The 15,665-nt window shown below is 35.2% G+C and overlaps 1 protein-coding gene across 1 annotated transcript in view; it reads right to left on the bottom strand.

The window, feature by feature from the left end:
- Positions 1-7,065: 7,065 nt before the first annotated feature.
- The window catches only part of SNTG1 (syntrophin gamma 1), a 330,206-nt gene continuing 321,606 nt past the window's right edge, over positions 7,066-15,665 (bottom strand). Inside the window, 2 exon segments of the mRNA XM_008644917.2 lie at positions 7,066-7,878; positions 7,880-7,948. Coding sequence (XP_008643139.1) covers positions 7,789-7,878; positions 7,880-7,948 — 159 coding nt within the window. The 3' untranslated portion in view covers positions 7,066-7,788.

Here is a 15,665-nt window from a genome sequence, read left to right as displayed (position 1 = left end):
CAAATATTATACTTTGTTAAATGTTATTGGTCAGATGCACAGGTAAATAGATCACAATTAATTTCAAATGTTGCAAGAATAAATTGTTGGAGCTTGGAGTAAAAGGATACTAGCTGTGAAACATAAGAACCATGAATTTAAAGAATCTTATTCAATGACTGTATCCTAAAAAAATGTAATTACAAGAATTTTCATTTGAGGCTAAAATCTGTGGGGAAGATGTAAAAGATGTGAGATTAAAAATGATTAATTCAGAAGAAGATAGGTATTTCTAGAATGAAGAAACCTTTAAGTCCTGTGTGAGTCCATGCTCTTAATACAAAGTATAGTTTGTATTTAATGTGCAAATGAAAGTGGTGGCTATAACAGGATCCCTGTACATTTGGAATATACCTACTTCCAAGGTATTCCTAACTATAATATTCTATGTTTCTCTTCACCTCTTTTTTTAAAGATCTCTCTCCTCTCATTTTTTCTGCCCTTTCACTTAAATGGTGGTGGTATAAAAACAAACTTGGGACAGACAGGAACCTAACCAATGTGGCGGAGTTATGTATGTTTGCTAACCCACAACAGCCTAATCACTTCAGGGAATGAGGACTGAGAATTTTTTCAACACAAATTATTAATCACACTTATGATTAGTTCATATTTTTTCCCCCCCCTCTTCAAGATGCTGAAAGGGATGGGGTCACCAAAGAAGATTTCCTTGGGTAGAGAGCTGAGAAGGCAACCCCAGCCTCAGATCCAAGAAAGCCTTGGGGAGTGCTTTTGGAAGGCCTGAGAGAGAAAGGTGAGAGCAGCACTGTTGTAATGGAGCTTACCTGGCTTCTCCACACTGGGAACACAAAAAAGGCCTCAAAAATATGCCTGTGACATGTGCACTGCAGACTCCCACCCTAAATTGTCGAAAAGATATAAAGGTGCCTAAATGAAGACAGGGACTACCCATCTTCCAACATCTCTTCCCTCTCAGGGAAAAAGACAAACAAAATTAAACTCATTCAAGTTGGTTTTGCTCTAGTAGTTGCAACACCATTTGAAAACTGTTTGGTTTCAAAGATATACCAAAAATACCTTCAGGCACTGCAATATTGGGGCTAGGTTAATTTCAACCAAAACTAAGCTCTTAAATGTCAATGGTAAAATAATCTGGTAGCTGTGTGATAGTTGTAGGTTGAGCTTCATAGCCAGGGGAGAGGAGGATATTTCCAAAATCCTAGTCAGGCATTAAGTGGGTGACAGGCCTTGTAGAAATCATCATACAAGTAAGGAATGGTCATTATTTCTATTAAAAAAACAGTTGCTGGGAAATAACTTTACCACCCCAGATTCTTCAAGCTCATTCTTGATTTCCCAGACTTGGCTTTCAATGATATAAAACTCATACACTCTATGACTGAATGCAAAAGATTAGTTAAAAAAGTATTTATTTTCTATTTTTTCTGTTATGTTCCATTACAAAAAGAAGCATAACAAAAACAAAACAGAAGATAGCATTTTATTAGTGGTACATTAATGAGCTTAAACAACTAGGTGACTTATGCTTTTCACAAATACATATTACAAACAATCACAAAACCTTAACTAAAAATGAAATAAATAATTTGAATAGCTGTTCTTATTTTTTTAATATTTATAAAATATATAGCACTTTCTATTACATTTTTTCAGTCATTTTTATCCATAACAAATTAAAATTTATGACATATATTGCAAATATGCTAAAGGGATAAGAATAATTAAAAAAACCCTAAGTTCCTGGAGGTATGAAATAATAGATCTGTTAATGTTTATCAATTTATTATCATATATCCAGATTGTGCATACCCTGCAAAAATAGCCATTTCTTCAACTAATATACATATGTTTCTTTATAGTATTATAGATTTTTAAATGTAAAGCTTCATGGATGTATGCTTCTGTTTTACAGTTGTGCCTAATATGTAACTTTCATTAATATATACTGAATATATTCCATTAGTATATACTAATATATAGACTCACACACACACACACACACACATACACACACACACACACACACTCATTGCATTATATATTAGCATATACTGAACAGTAAAAGAACAGTGAAAGAATTTCTATAACAGCTGGGATTCCTGTGGAGAAAGTTGTTGAAAGTGGAAGGCATGTATACCATGGCAAAAATTGCAAGGAAATGTAAATGAAAGCATTTTTTTTTACATTATTCAATATATTTCAATAGATTATGTAATGTACTGTAATAATATACAGAATCTGAACAGAAATTTCTTTTTATTCCAGTATTCCTATGTATTTTTCTTTATGATTCCAAGAGGATATGAACCACTGTCTCTGTTAAACTTTCTGAAAATTGAGCCAAGCAAGTAGAAATATGTTGACATTACAGAACTTATTCCAGGAAAATAAAAAAAATTTCCACCTAAGAACCCTCCAAGTCAGGAAAGCACTTAAGCACAGATATGACTTTATTTGCTATAACCTGAGAGTTAATCACACACTCAAGCACTCTTTTGCCCTTGCCATAATCCTTAACACTGTCCCCTGGCAGTGTGTGAGGTTTAGAGGCTCCATTATGTAGCTAAGTACAGTTTTGCATCTGTCTGAGCAACAGGAGTGAGGGAACATGGAAGTGTGCTCGGGGACCCCAGAGCAAATATTCAGGTGTGTGTTTGTGGCAGATGGGGAGAAAGATGCACAGGGAGAGGGCTGACCAGCATGGGGTAGCCTGCTTGCAGCCAATACTGTCCTGGTGTGGTGAGGGAAAAAGTGATGCAGAATAACCTGCCCTGGGCAGCATCAGCCTTTTTCAGCTTCATTTTGCCCCTTGCTGCAGCACAGCATCCCCCTTCAGGCACTAAGCTCCTGTGGGCTACACTGTGAAGCTCAGCTTTTTAACTTTTTTTCCATGGTGCACAAGCAGCAGCTGCTACAGCCACAGAAAATGCTGGCACCCCAACCTGGCAAGTCTTGCTGTTAGCATCTCAGAGGGGTTTTTCCTCTGGATTCATTTTAGTTGGGCTGCATGGTCTGAAAGTGCATCAGGACCCAGAACCCATATAGATGTGATGCTTGTTTAGTGTCATCCTAAAAGAAACAGCTCATGTGCTTAAAGACTGCTCTGTGATAAGAAGAATTGCATGACTGGCTTTAGGCAGGAGCCTGGCTTAAAAAGCACATTTTTGATAAAATGAAAACACTAAAGTAGAAGCACATCTAGTTCCTTAGAGAAACAGAGAGAGAGAGATGCATATGTGTGCACCTTCAGAGATCTTAAGCTACATTCTCATCTTGTATTTCCCTTTTGAAGTGCTTCAAGTGCAACCTCAGGCATCTAAGACAGGTACTTGAATTTTGGGAACTTGAGTGAGTCTTTCATGTTTCCCATCATATTGAACAGGTCAGAGGTGAGCGTCTTAAGCTCGGACTCCTAACTGCCTGAGACAGAACTTCTTAAAATCAGCTTTAACTTCTTTTCAGACACTACACGTTTTCAGAGACCAAACCATCACATAAAGAAATGGAAAGTGAAATGCAGTGACTAGCGTTTTCAATATTAAAAAAATTTCCGAAAGCTTTCTTGGAATTGCCAAGAAAGAATGAAAATTGATCTGAATTTCTAAGGTCAACACTTGTACATTCTCAAGATCTTAAGCCTTTTTAAACATTTTGTCTGATACAAGAAACATCTTAAGGCATTGAATAAACCAAATTCCTTTTAAAGTAACAGGCTGCAGTGTTGACAACTACACGTTTAACTGTGCACTTTGAGGTGTTCTGATAAGATGCCACTTCTAAAATAAATAAATATAATACTGTGGAATCAAGAACTAATTTAGAAAATAAGATTTTTCATTATTCTTTTCTCAAAGCATATTGATGCTGTATATTATTTATTTGCATTCTTAAACTTTAAATGATTTTTAAACTTTAAATGATTGGTTTTAAAAAACAACCCACTTACAACTAGCTCTTCTCCACAAAGTTCTTGTTGCACTTAATTAACATAATAAAATGACCAACAGCTAAAAAATATGCTGATTTTTATTTCAAAGGTGCCTTTGTGCTACTGGAATGCAAAGTTCTCTTGAAAATCTGTAACTGTTATTTTTAAAAATATGTAGGAAATGAAACATATTGATTTACTGATGAAATAAAGAATAAAATATATTCAAATTGGTAACAGTTTCATAATAATATTATGCTTTTATAACCTAGCATATGATTAGTGCTGTGAAGATCAGATAATCTAAAATTCCCATCATAAAGCAAAGCAAATCAACCCAAATATATTTATACTTAAGAGTACATATTTTTGGTATACTATATAACATCACTTCCATAGGCACAGTACCATAAAGAATTTTCTTTATTAAACTTGAAAATATCGTGACATAAAGAGAACAAATTACATATTATGCTATGGGCTGGTTGGTTGGCTTGCTCTTTCTTTTTAAAATATTTGCTTTCACTTGCACAAAGATTTTTAGCAAAAGCTGACGGCTCATTATAATTCTGTTTTTTCATTGTCAATGGGCTGTGTTGACTTACAAAATACTTGTATTCATGATATGTTATGTGTGAAATGACAGGCTGCAACATGAAGCCTGAGTTTTAACATAGGAATTTGAAGTTCACTATGCTTTAAATCGGAACCTCTTGTAGGTATTTAAATGAAAAATGTAGCCATTTAATACGTTTGTACATTTTATTTTGGTATTTCAGGATTAGTTATAACACAGAGTTTAAAATTTTGCATCTTTGGTTGAAGACTGAATTTCTGACCAAGTTGCTCTACAAGGGCAAGGTTGGAAGCAGAGTCACCTCTAATTCTGTGAGGGCACTGCACAAATGCCTGCTGTATTTACAAATCAACACTTGAGCTGCAAACAAAGTTATGACATCTTATATTCTCTCAATAACACTTTTCTTCTTGAAAATAAAAGTATTGATGAAGCTCTACCTGTTTAGCCTGTAAACCCCAGTTTACAGGCTAATGCGTTTCTTAAATGTTTTATATTTAATGCCCAGCTGCAAAAGTCTCAGTGATGAACACAGGTATTCTACAAACAGAATTCTTGATACAGATATTCAGGGTAGCCTGGTGGGGTCACAAAAGTTCATGTCATTAGCTCCTTTCTGCACAATGAGCATTTTTGTCTAAATTTTTGCGGAGGGCTTTCATATAATGCAATCCCTTCATCTACAGAAATTTGCAATGACTTTGACAATACTTTGTGCTGGTATGGGTTAATGCTACGCTCATTCAAGCATGTCTTTTAAACACCCCTCAGATTCAGTGATGCAACTGCACATAACATGAACAGTGGAAGGAAGAACATTGAACCGGCAGCTGACCAGTTCTAGAGTCTGCTATTGCCAGCAGAGCATTTACTGAGGTGTTAGCACATGGCCACACTGTGACAGCTGAATGCCACAGCAGTGCAGTGAAAGGAAGGAGATGATATGGGAGCACTAAAAACTGTCATTCAAGAATATCAGGCTTCTGTTTTCAGTACTATCAACGCTCTGCCAAAATTTGTGTTTCTGGTATATGCTTTCTAGATGAGGACAATGCCTGAGTTACCACTGTTAAACCTCTAAAATGGTTACAGCTTTAGATTCAAAATATCTGGGGTTTGTGTCAAGAGCAAGCTCAAGATCCTATGGACAGCCATGGTAGTTTTATCTGTCCTTCAGATGTGACCCCTTTATTTAGGGACAATTCTTATAAAAAAGTTCATGATGATGTCTATGAAAATGTTGGATTTTGATGACACTTAGAGTATTGAATACCTGGATTGTTGCATCATTCCACTGAATTTAGGATGGAAAATAAATGTGTAGCCCTTGGAGGTGTACTTGTAGAAAGTATGTGTGTACCAAAAGACATTTCAAAATGATAAAAGAGTTGCCCTCCCCCAAACATTTTCAGATTATTTGGAACTAATATCAAGTTAGATCAACTATATTTCAAAGCAATGTTATTCTCACACATGTAAATCAAAATATTTCTAATGCAAAGCAAAAAACAGAGACATTATTTGCTCCTACATTTCATTCATCTTTTGTCCCTGCCTTGCATTTTAAATTGTTCCCGTTTGGATAAGCTCTCCTCTGGCTTCACTTCTGAAGTATTAATCATAATACATAGAAAGGGATGTGACAGAATTACTCTTTTTGCTAAACAAGGAAGATGGTGGCCCTATCTCGTAAGAGTTACTACAAGTTTAAGTGGAGGGGGAAAAAAAGGTAGTTTTGATTTCAATACAATAAACAGAAACCTCACAAACTACTACTGAAAATGTACACCTTTTTTCCATCATCTTTACTGGTGTGTGTCACAGCTCAAAATTAAATTATATTGCAAAATTGCAATTAAACAAAGTTGTTAATTTTAAATTTACGAGTCCTTCATATTTCATCATTAAATGATACTCTGGAACTAGAACTCAATCCAGACTGATACAATGGTCTTAAAAAGCAAATAAATTATGCGTTCTGTAATGTATTCTCTGTAGCTTATTCAATTTATTCCTGTCTTTTACTATCTATATATATATAAGTAATTTATTAAGAATTCAAAGGGTAAAATAATTTTTCAAGAATAATGTAAAATGTCTATTTGTTGAGAGTTTGAGTGGAACAAAAGTTCTACTTATGATGTGAAATGATAATGATGGAAACAATGTATTAGGTGGGCGGTCTCTGAAACAATTTCAAAACCTTGTGAACAAAGACTGTTAGATTTACAATATTTAACAACTGACAAAAAAAAAATTCAAAGGGTAAAATAATTTTTCAAGAATAATGTAAAATGTCTATTTGTTGAGAGTTTGAGTGGAACAAAAGTTCTACTTATGATGTGAAATGATAATGATGGAAACAATGTATTAGGTGGGCGGTCTCTGAAACAATTTCAAAACCTTGTGAACAAAGACTGTTAGATTTACAATATTTAACAATTGACAAAAAAAGGAGGATGTAAATAGGTGACACAATATTCTTTGTAGTTGCATTAAATTTATAATTAAAACTAAATCCATATGCCGCTATTTTTACTTGAAGAAGTGGGACTTACCCATGAAAAAGTGTTTTTTCTTTTTGTGGCTTGTTTGTTTTGTTTTGTTTTTAATGTATCAGTCCAGTATGGCTATATCTTTGCTGTTGTTACTGTTAGATGGAGAGAACAAAATGGAAAAAGTAGCATGACTCCATGTATGAACACAAGTATGAATTTACAACAGTGCTAAAGTGCTTTCTTGTTTGAGGAGATACTTACACAACTGCCTTTTCATGCTTATCTCCTTTGTCACCATGTACTGTACGCTTGCTGCTTGCTCTCACTTATAATATAATGATAGGGCATCATGTTCATACTCAGAGTTTAGTATATTGTCATTAAAAAAATCTGAAAACAGGAGAATGACAATTCCATTTGTGTATTATTACAGCAATTTGAAAATTTTATTAAATACTCAAGTGCTTCATTTCGCCATTTATTCCTTTGCTTCCAGTGTTGCTTAAAGCACTATGTAAGTACAAATAGATAATATTAAAAGCATATCCATCCTATTCTGGGGTTTTGACTAGGATTATTTACTGATGTCTTGCAGAACCAAGATGAAATTACGATCCCATGTGACCATTTATCTGCTGATGCTGCAAGATGTCTTGCCTCCAGGATTGGTTTCCACATACATGGCTCACCAAAGGTCTAAATCTTATGAATATTTATACATTTTTATGTCTCGTTGTTAAGTGGCAGTGCTGTCATGGGGGATATCAAGTAGAATACTTTAATTTGCCAGTACCAGAAGTTGTGGGAGCAGCAGAAGCTGTGGCTTGGCTGCCTACATACAAAGGGTAAAAAAAAAGCCACTTTGGCTGCAAAGAATGAGTGGATACAGTGAAGGACTGCAAACAGGTTAGAAAACTCCAGCTCCTGGAAGTGAAAAAAAAAAGATTAAACATGAAACAGAACACCCCACAGACATTTAACCAGGAATGAACCACTATACCAACAGCAAAAATTTTAATAACATGATGTAATTCTGCTAATGTGCCTTAATTCTGCATTATAGGGACTTAGCCATGGAACATTCAGTAAATAATTGCTTGGAGGCTAAGATGGACAAATTTCTGGATTAAGTGCCTCCATAGAAATAGGAGATCCTGCTAGCTAAAGGGGAAAAAAAGTGACACTATATAATTTTTATTTTGCCTCAGGTTAATGCAAATCTGGCACTTTTGCAGGTTAATTTCAATAGAAACTTAATGGCTGCACTGTAACAGACTACACACCTCTGGACTACTATTATTTGACCAACTTAGCCACAAAAATAACAATGTTAAGTTCCACATATATTACATTTGTTCATCATGTCTCCTCACACTATTAATCAGCTATTAAATCACACTATTAAATCAGCTCTTTTCTTACCTGTTCTTTAATATATGTATATACATATATATATATAAAGAGGACATATTTTCAAAACATGCTACTATCACACAGTGATAATTTGGATCTGTTATTGGACCAAAAAAGGAACATACTCCATGTTTTAAATTTATTAGGAATATTATACAAATTCCTTATTTTTCTGCCATAATTTACATTTCTTTATAGCCCCCTCAGCATGTGACTAGACTAGCTTGGACTTTTTTAGACACCACTAGAGAGGAAATAAATAAAAACTACTATTTTTTTTTTTTTAACATATATAATTTTCTCCTTTATGTCTAATTGTCTTTATCTGATCAATTTTTTTAGGTTACCTTCAGTATGTGTTTTTGAAGCTGGTATATAATCAATAAGTATCTCTTGCATTTGAAAGCAATTACTGAGGTGCTTCAATATATATAAGTCTAGGCAAAGTGGTATAGAGTTTACATCTTTCTGCTTTGATTCACTGCCCATACAGATTTTTTCACTGCAACATGAAGCCAATAATTGATATCTGTGGTATATTCTACTTGTCTTTCTGCCTAGCATTGGTATTTCCAGGCTATGTAGTGCCAGGGCTTTGCTCTTTTTTTTTTTTTAGAAGAATATTGAAACAGTTGTAAATTCAACAAAAATTGCTAAATCTCTCTAAATGACATCAACCTGCAATTTTCTGCCTCTTGAGATTTCCTGGAAGACATTACTTTGTAGAATACATGGAGACATTCACAAATCCCTTGTGTGTGAGGGACAACAGTATGAAAGCAGACAGCTGGATGAGCAGATTGTCCAATGATGTACTGAATGGGTGAAGTTTTGTTCAGGTCTCCTACAGCCTCAGCAGATGTCCTTCAGACATGCTCAGAAATAAATTGATAACATCCCACAAGGTTCTTTAAAGTCCCCTGACGACAAATTCTCAATAAAGAAGATAAAGTTTATGCCAAGTTTCACAAACCTGCCAGCTGTGTCTATATAAAAAAAATCCATTTAGAGATATTCTCAGTTTTAAACCTGGAGAGAAGGGCAATTTTATCACTATGTCAAGGTGGATTTTTCTCTCCCTCAAATTTCAAAATAAGAAAATTTGTCATAGATAAGAAAACAGTGGACATTCAAAGACGAGGAAACAAGGAATTATGGAAGTTATTTCAGAATAACAACTGGGTCATTGGAAGTAAGTTACTTTTCAGTTAACTTCACTTTATTAATATATTTATTTACCCTTTTGGTACTACAAAAAAATATCTGAAGCTTAAGATAAGGGAATAAATATTTAGAGGAACTGTGAAATATTTTTAATATCAATTGCATGCATTATCTGTAGAAAGGCTACAATTCCCCCTATGTCTCAACAAGATAATCATATTAAAACAAATGTTACAGTTTGAGAATTGTTGAAGTCAATTAGGTAAAGTGCAAGCTGAACGTAGTTACTATCATAATTACAGCTACTGGACACTGAATCTTCATAGTGCATGAGTATAATTATTACCAAGAGTTATCACAGGTGTTTCTGCAATAATAACACATCAGGAATATCCACTGCTCAATGGACCATCAAGGGAAATGGGTGAGGCAACAGAACAGCCTCTGAAGGTCCCACTTGATAACTGTTATTAATAGTAATGACACAACGTGGAAATTACCTTAAATGCAAAGAAGAGCATTAAGAAGTCAGCAAATGCTCAATTATTATTTGCAATGAAACATTATTCCTATTTCAATGAAGACATGCATTTTTAACTGGAAATTAAAGCAATGTGAAGCACAGTAGGCTGACTGGTGTGTGGCAAGTACATGAGGGCCTGATTAATGGCTGCAACTCAATTCCCAGGAGCCTGATTGATGGGAACAGGATCTATCAGGAGCAACACTTTGCAGGCAGATTAGCCTAATCACAAGAAAGCTTAACAAACAGATAAGATTCCATGTAGAGCTGCTGACAGACAAAACATGCCCTCACTTCTGCTGGGAACTTGCACTTTTAGGTGCCCCCAGGTTGGCACTACTGCCAGCAGACAGGAACCCACAGGCTTTCATGCAACCCCAGCCACCCTGTTTGTTTCTGTATACACTGTCCTCAGCCATACTTTTGTCTGAATACGCTTTCATCTAGGCAGGGTAGTGTGTACTGTACACACAGTTCAGATGAAGTTTCAAGTGAACAAACAAACTAACCATAAGAAACCTAAAGAAATACGCAGTTAAACTACTGAAGTTAAAACCAGTGGAGAAAGTCACATGCTCTGGATCCTCCAAAAAGCAAAGAAATCCTAATTTAAGCCGCATCTACTTGTCCATGCACAAATACATGATTTACTATTATTACAATTTCCAGACTGCTGTCCGTATACCTTACCTAAGACCCTACTCTCCTAGGAATATCAGTATGCCCTCTGGTCTTCAAATTGTCTTTCTAAGCTATCACTTGATTAAACTGCTCTCACTCTACATTGCTGTCAGTATATCAGAAACTTCCAGATTATTAACCTGAACATTTGCAGTTCCTGCAGAGGACAATGTAAACAGGCAAAAAGAAATGTGAGGAAGATGCAGTCATTGAGAAGGTCAGAAGTGTATGGGAATTCTAGTAGCCTTTCACAAAGAAAGTCTGGATTGAAAGGACAGAGGAGAAAAGAGAAAACAGAAAGAGAGCTTCTCCAAAAAAGAACAAACCCCAGCAATCTCTTATTGCATTGCATTATACATATATTATGTAGTATGATACAACACAAATGACACATTTACAAAATCAGGCAACTGCATGTTTCTAAGTATCCACGGTATGTTTAAAAAGTCTTCTCTTTCATCCATATATAAACAGCTGATATGAGAAGATATTTGCTCATCAGAAGTGGTGTTACGTGGTTTCTCTATATTTGCAAAGAATCTGATTTAAAATAGATATTAGACAAATCACGCGCAAAATATGGGGAAACTAAAAACTGAACCACACAAACCAGCACAAGTCAGAAATCTGAACTCAAAAATTCTGTACTCTAAATGTGAAGAACATTGTGATGCTCACAGAAAAACCCTCAAGGCTAAGAACAAGGATTAATTTAAAATTGCATTTTGGAGAACAGACTTGAGCAGAAATGTCAGTCTGGAAAACGATGCAAACACCCATCAAGTCACCCTGCGACAGTAGAAATTGGGGTATTCTGTTCACAGTAATGTGATGAGTAGTCATTCAGGCTATTTAGATTAGATTTCTATACAAGATAATTTCAAGTACAAGTTAATTGGCATTAATTAATACTAAGGTAGTATTAATTTATAGTAAGATTAATGTGAAATCCTTGAAGTTAAACTTCTTCCTTTGCAGATACCACATCTGTGCCTTCTTTGGTTTTCCATATTCAAATAGACAAAGACAATTGACTGGAGCTTCATCCTGATAAACCTATTTTTGTACCCACTTCAGTTTTTTACTGCTCATCTTAGGAGTTCAGCCAATCTGTGAACAATAGCTCACCTGATGCAGCACAGCAGTGTGGCCTTACCTGAGTTTTTCTGACAGAACTGTTGTGCTGCAAGTTGGGGGAGGTGTAAGCACAGACTGAAGTGTAGCTTTTGAGTTATACATGTTTTACAAAGCACAGAGCTCTCAGTTCACAGTTTGGTGAAAATTCAATAATGTAATAAAATGCTGGTTTTTATACACATTACTTACTGCTATGTTTGGAGGCACATATTTATATCTCAAAACAGGAACTCTCTCTATTTTGTCAGAAAAGCCTAATACTTAAGTAAAATTGAAGATAACAGCACTCTGAGTTTATTACAGTCCTGAGATTGTGTATCACCTCTGGAAGCTGCTGTGATACTATTGAGGCACTAATGGATCATTAAACAATAGCTAAACAAACAGGTAAACAGATAAGTAACTAGATAGGAAGGTCTAAGTGAATCCCTTTGTGCCTTACAGACACAGAGAAAGCTTTGCCCTTCTGTGCTTAGTTTTTTTTAACCCAAGCCAAACAGCTCAGTAAGAACAAATACAGGGACACATTGGCTCCACATTCTGTCAAGCTGACAGCTTTATTTTGTAGCTCTCACTCATAAAAATTTTGTCTCACTGAGCAAACTTGTGCAGTATCTCCTGCTGAGTGACAGCCGGGAAATAACCTACAGATTGGAATGTCTAAGGGGTATCAGTGATTAATGTTGCCCTTAAGTGGTTTCCTTGTCAGAAACCACTTAGACCTTGCCTTAGATACCTTTTAAGTTAGGTGTTTGCTTTCAGGCACCCTGCCATAGACCCACTGGTGTGACCTATGATAATTATTGTTCAGATTTTTAGACTGGAACTGCTTAAATCCATGAGGAAACACTTCTTTTATTCTAAATTATATATCTTTGTAGTAATATGATTTAACTTAGAGAGAAGCCGAACAAAAGCATGAGAGCAGTGTCTCTACCAAAAAAAAAAACAAGGCAGTATTTGGAATGTATAAATACCTAAAACTATTTTAAAGCTGAAAAGAACTGTACAGAGAAATAAATTAAACTATAACTAAATCTTTAGCACCTGTTGTATGTCTCAAAGCATGCCATTTTGAATTTTTAAGTCAGGCATTAATCAAACTATAAAAAATTTTGTTATAAAAATATTAGCTATTCAGTGTCAGCGAAGGACTTTCTTTCACTTAGGAATATAACTCTGGTGGCAAGTGCTTTTCTCAACAACAACAAAAAAGTTAACTGATGAATGCATGTGGTGCTGAACTTTATCCCAAAATGTATTTTGCCTAGATTTTTCTAACGTTAATACTGATATCTCTGTATATTCACCAGAATACAGAGGAGATGTTGGACAATTATGAAGATAATATGGTTAAAATTTAAAATACTGATGCATACCTATTTTTTTCCCAAACAATGCATATCTACAAGTTGAAATGCATTTCTAGAATAAAAAAAAATTATCTAAGTATGGATCAAAATTCAATAGCTGAGCATTCTGACACTCTTGATTCTACAGATCATGAGTAAGTGTTCTAAAGCTAAAGAGTATTATCACACAGGTTCAACGTGCCATAATCACACACACCTGGGAAAGCATGAGATACACAAAATGTTCAGTATTATAAATGAAGGAAGACAGGAAGCATTTGGATTTTGATAACTCATATTTTTCTGTGAAGCAATTATATAGAATCATCAAATCATCTAGGTTGGAAGGATGTTTAAGATTATCAAGTCCAATGGTTAATCCAGAACTGCCAAGTCCACCACTAAAACATGTCCCTAGGTGCCAAGTCTACACATCTACCCCGTCCCTCTGGGGATGGTGATCCTGCCACTTCCCTGGGCAGCCTGTTGCAATGATTGACAACACTCCTGGTGAAGATATTTCTCCTAATATCCAATCTAAACCTCCCCTGTGCACCTTGAGGCCATTGCATTTTGTCCTATTGCTTGTTACTTAAGGGAACAGGCTGACCCCACCTAGCTACAATCTCCTTTCAGACAGTAGTAGAGTGAAATGAGATTCCACCTGACCGCCTTTTCTCTAGGCTAGACACCCTCAGCTCCTAATCAGACTTGTGTTCCAGACCCTTCACCAGCTCTGTTGCCCTTCTCTGGACTCACTCCACCACCTTAATGTCCTTCCTGTAGTGAGTGGCCCAAAACTGAACACAGTATTTGAGGTGTCTGGAGAGTTACCTGCCATGCCCTGCTTCCACATTACTGCTTGGGAACGAGTAAGTGAAGAGCCCTAATACATTGGTGTAACAGCTCCTCAAATTTTTGGTTTTATTCTCTGCTGAGTTCTCATTTCATGACATTCTGATTATTCCCCGTGTATTATAACTGGGGAAAAAACCAAATAGAATCATAAAGAAAATGTTACACTCTATTTCCTGTTACAGCAGTGGGTCTCCAGGCCAGCTGCAAAACAGAGCTACATTTAACAGGTGATGATAGCTGTGGTCATGAATATTCATCACAACCTTTAACAGATGTTTTACAAAAGTTCCATCCTCTGATTTCAAATGAAGCCTGCATACAGTATTCATGAAATCTGGCATTACAAGTATTTCTGAAAATCTGATTACTGTTTCCTAATGACTCAACAGTTCCACAAATAGCTATACCTCTAACTCAGGAATGTAAAGCAAAAAAAAGTAGAGGCTAGACTGTTCCACCTCTCCTCATGCTGAATAGTGCTTTAAATCTATGAAAGGTTTAAATGATACACAAGGGGGTTATTCACAAAATTTTAAGTTAACCAGTGCTGAAAACATATTACCCAAGAACCTTCACATTCATTTTACAGACACATTTATCTACATTTCTTAGACTAAGCAACATATTTGATGTGTAAACAAATTGGAATGGATAGAACAGCTCATTATAAATGCCACAGCACCTTCCAAAGAGAATATAATCTGACTTCTTTGCATATAGTTGGCATGCTTTGATCACCAAGAAAATTAATTAAAAGCAACAAATTTTTATTTCCAAATTGAGTAATGTGAAAGTTTAAATTTAGAGTAAAGAGGAGCAACCAGGGAACATGACAGCATATTAATAAGCATGCTACCAGGCTTGTATTAATACTCTACTTTCATAAGGTGGAAAGTAGAATTTCTACCTTAATAAAAGTTTGGCAGAAGTTTTTAGAACTCAATTTGAGTGGGAATAACAACAGGTACAATAAAGGCACCAGGATACCTCTAAGGCTTATGTATATCCAACATACTTATGTATCTCTAAGTGATTTATATGACAGATATAATTCAAAACATGAAACAAAAAAAAAGAAAACTATTTTTTTTCAAAAATTAGATTTCATTCTTTGGTTTTATTTTTTTAAAAATGTAATTCAGTATTAAAAATTTATTCTAGTTTTACCAATTAAAAAAAAAAAAAACGAAACCAAAAGCCCCCAAATCCCCAAACACCCCAACAGTGTGCAATTCTTGGACTCTTATGAATTTTCGTCAGTGCTAAAATCATGTCTAATATGACAGAAATAGAAGAGAGATATTAGAAAAATAATGATGATTTTCATCCTTCATCTGTACATAAGAGCATGATAAAAGTTTACAATTACTTCTTTAAGGGAAAGTCATCCTCATGACATTATGTTAAGCTTTATTTTCTTATTAAAGCTGAAAAAAACCTTCTTTACTATTAAAAAAATTTCTGAAGGAAATCAGAAATAAGAACATATTTATCCTTGAGATGCAGCAGAACA

This window comes from Corvus brachyrhynchos, unplaced genomic scaffold (genome assembly GCF_000691975.1).
Source record: "Corvus brachyrhynchos isolate BGI_N302 unplaced genomic scaffold, ASM69197v1 scaffold60, whole genome shotgun sequence".
In the NCBI taxonomy this organism is placed as follows: Eukaryota; Metazoa; Chordata; class Aves; order Passeriformes; family Corvidae; genus Corvus; species Corvus brachyrhynchos.
Note: the sequence above shows the minus strand (reverse complement) of the source record. Positions and strands in the feature narration are given on the sequence as shown.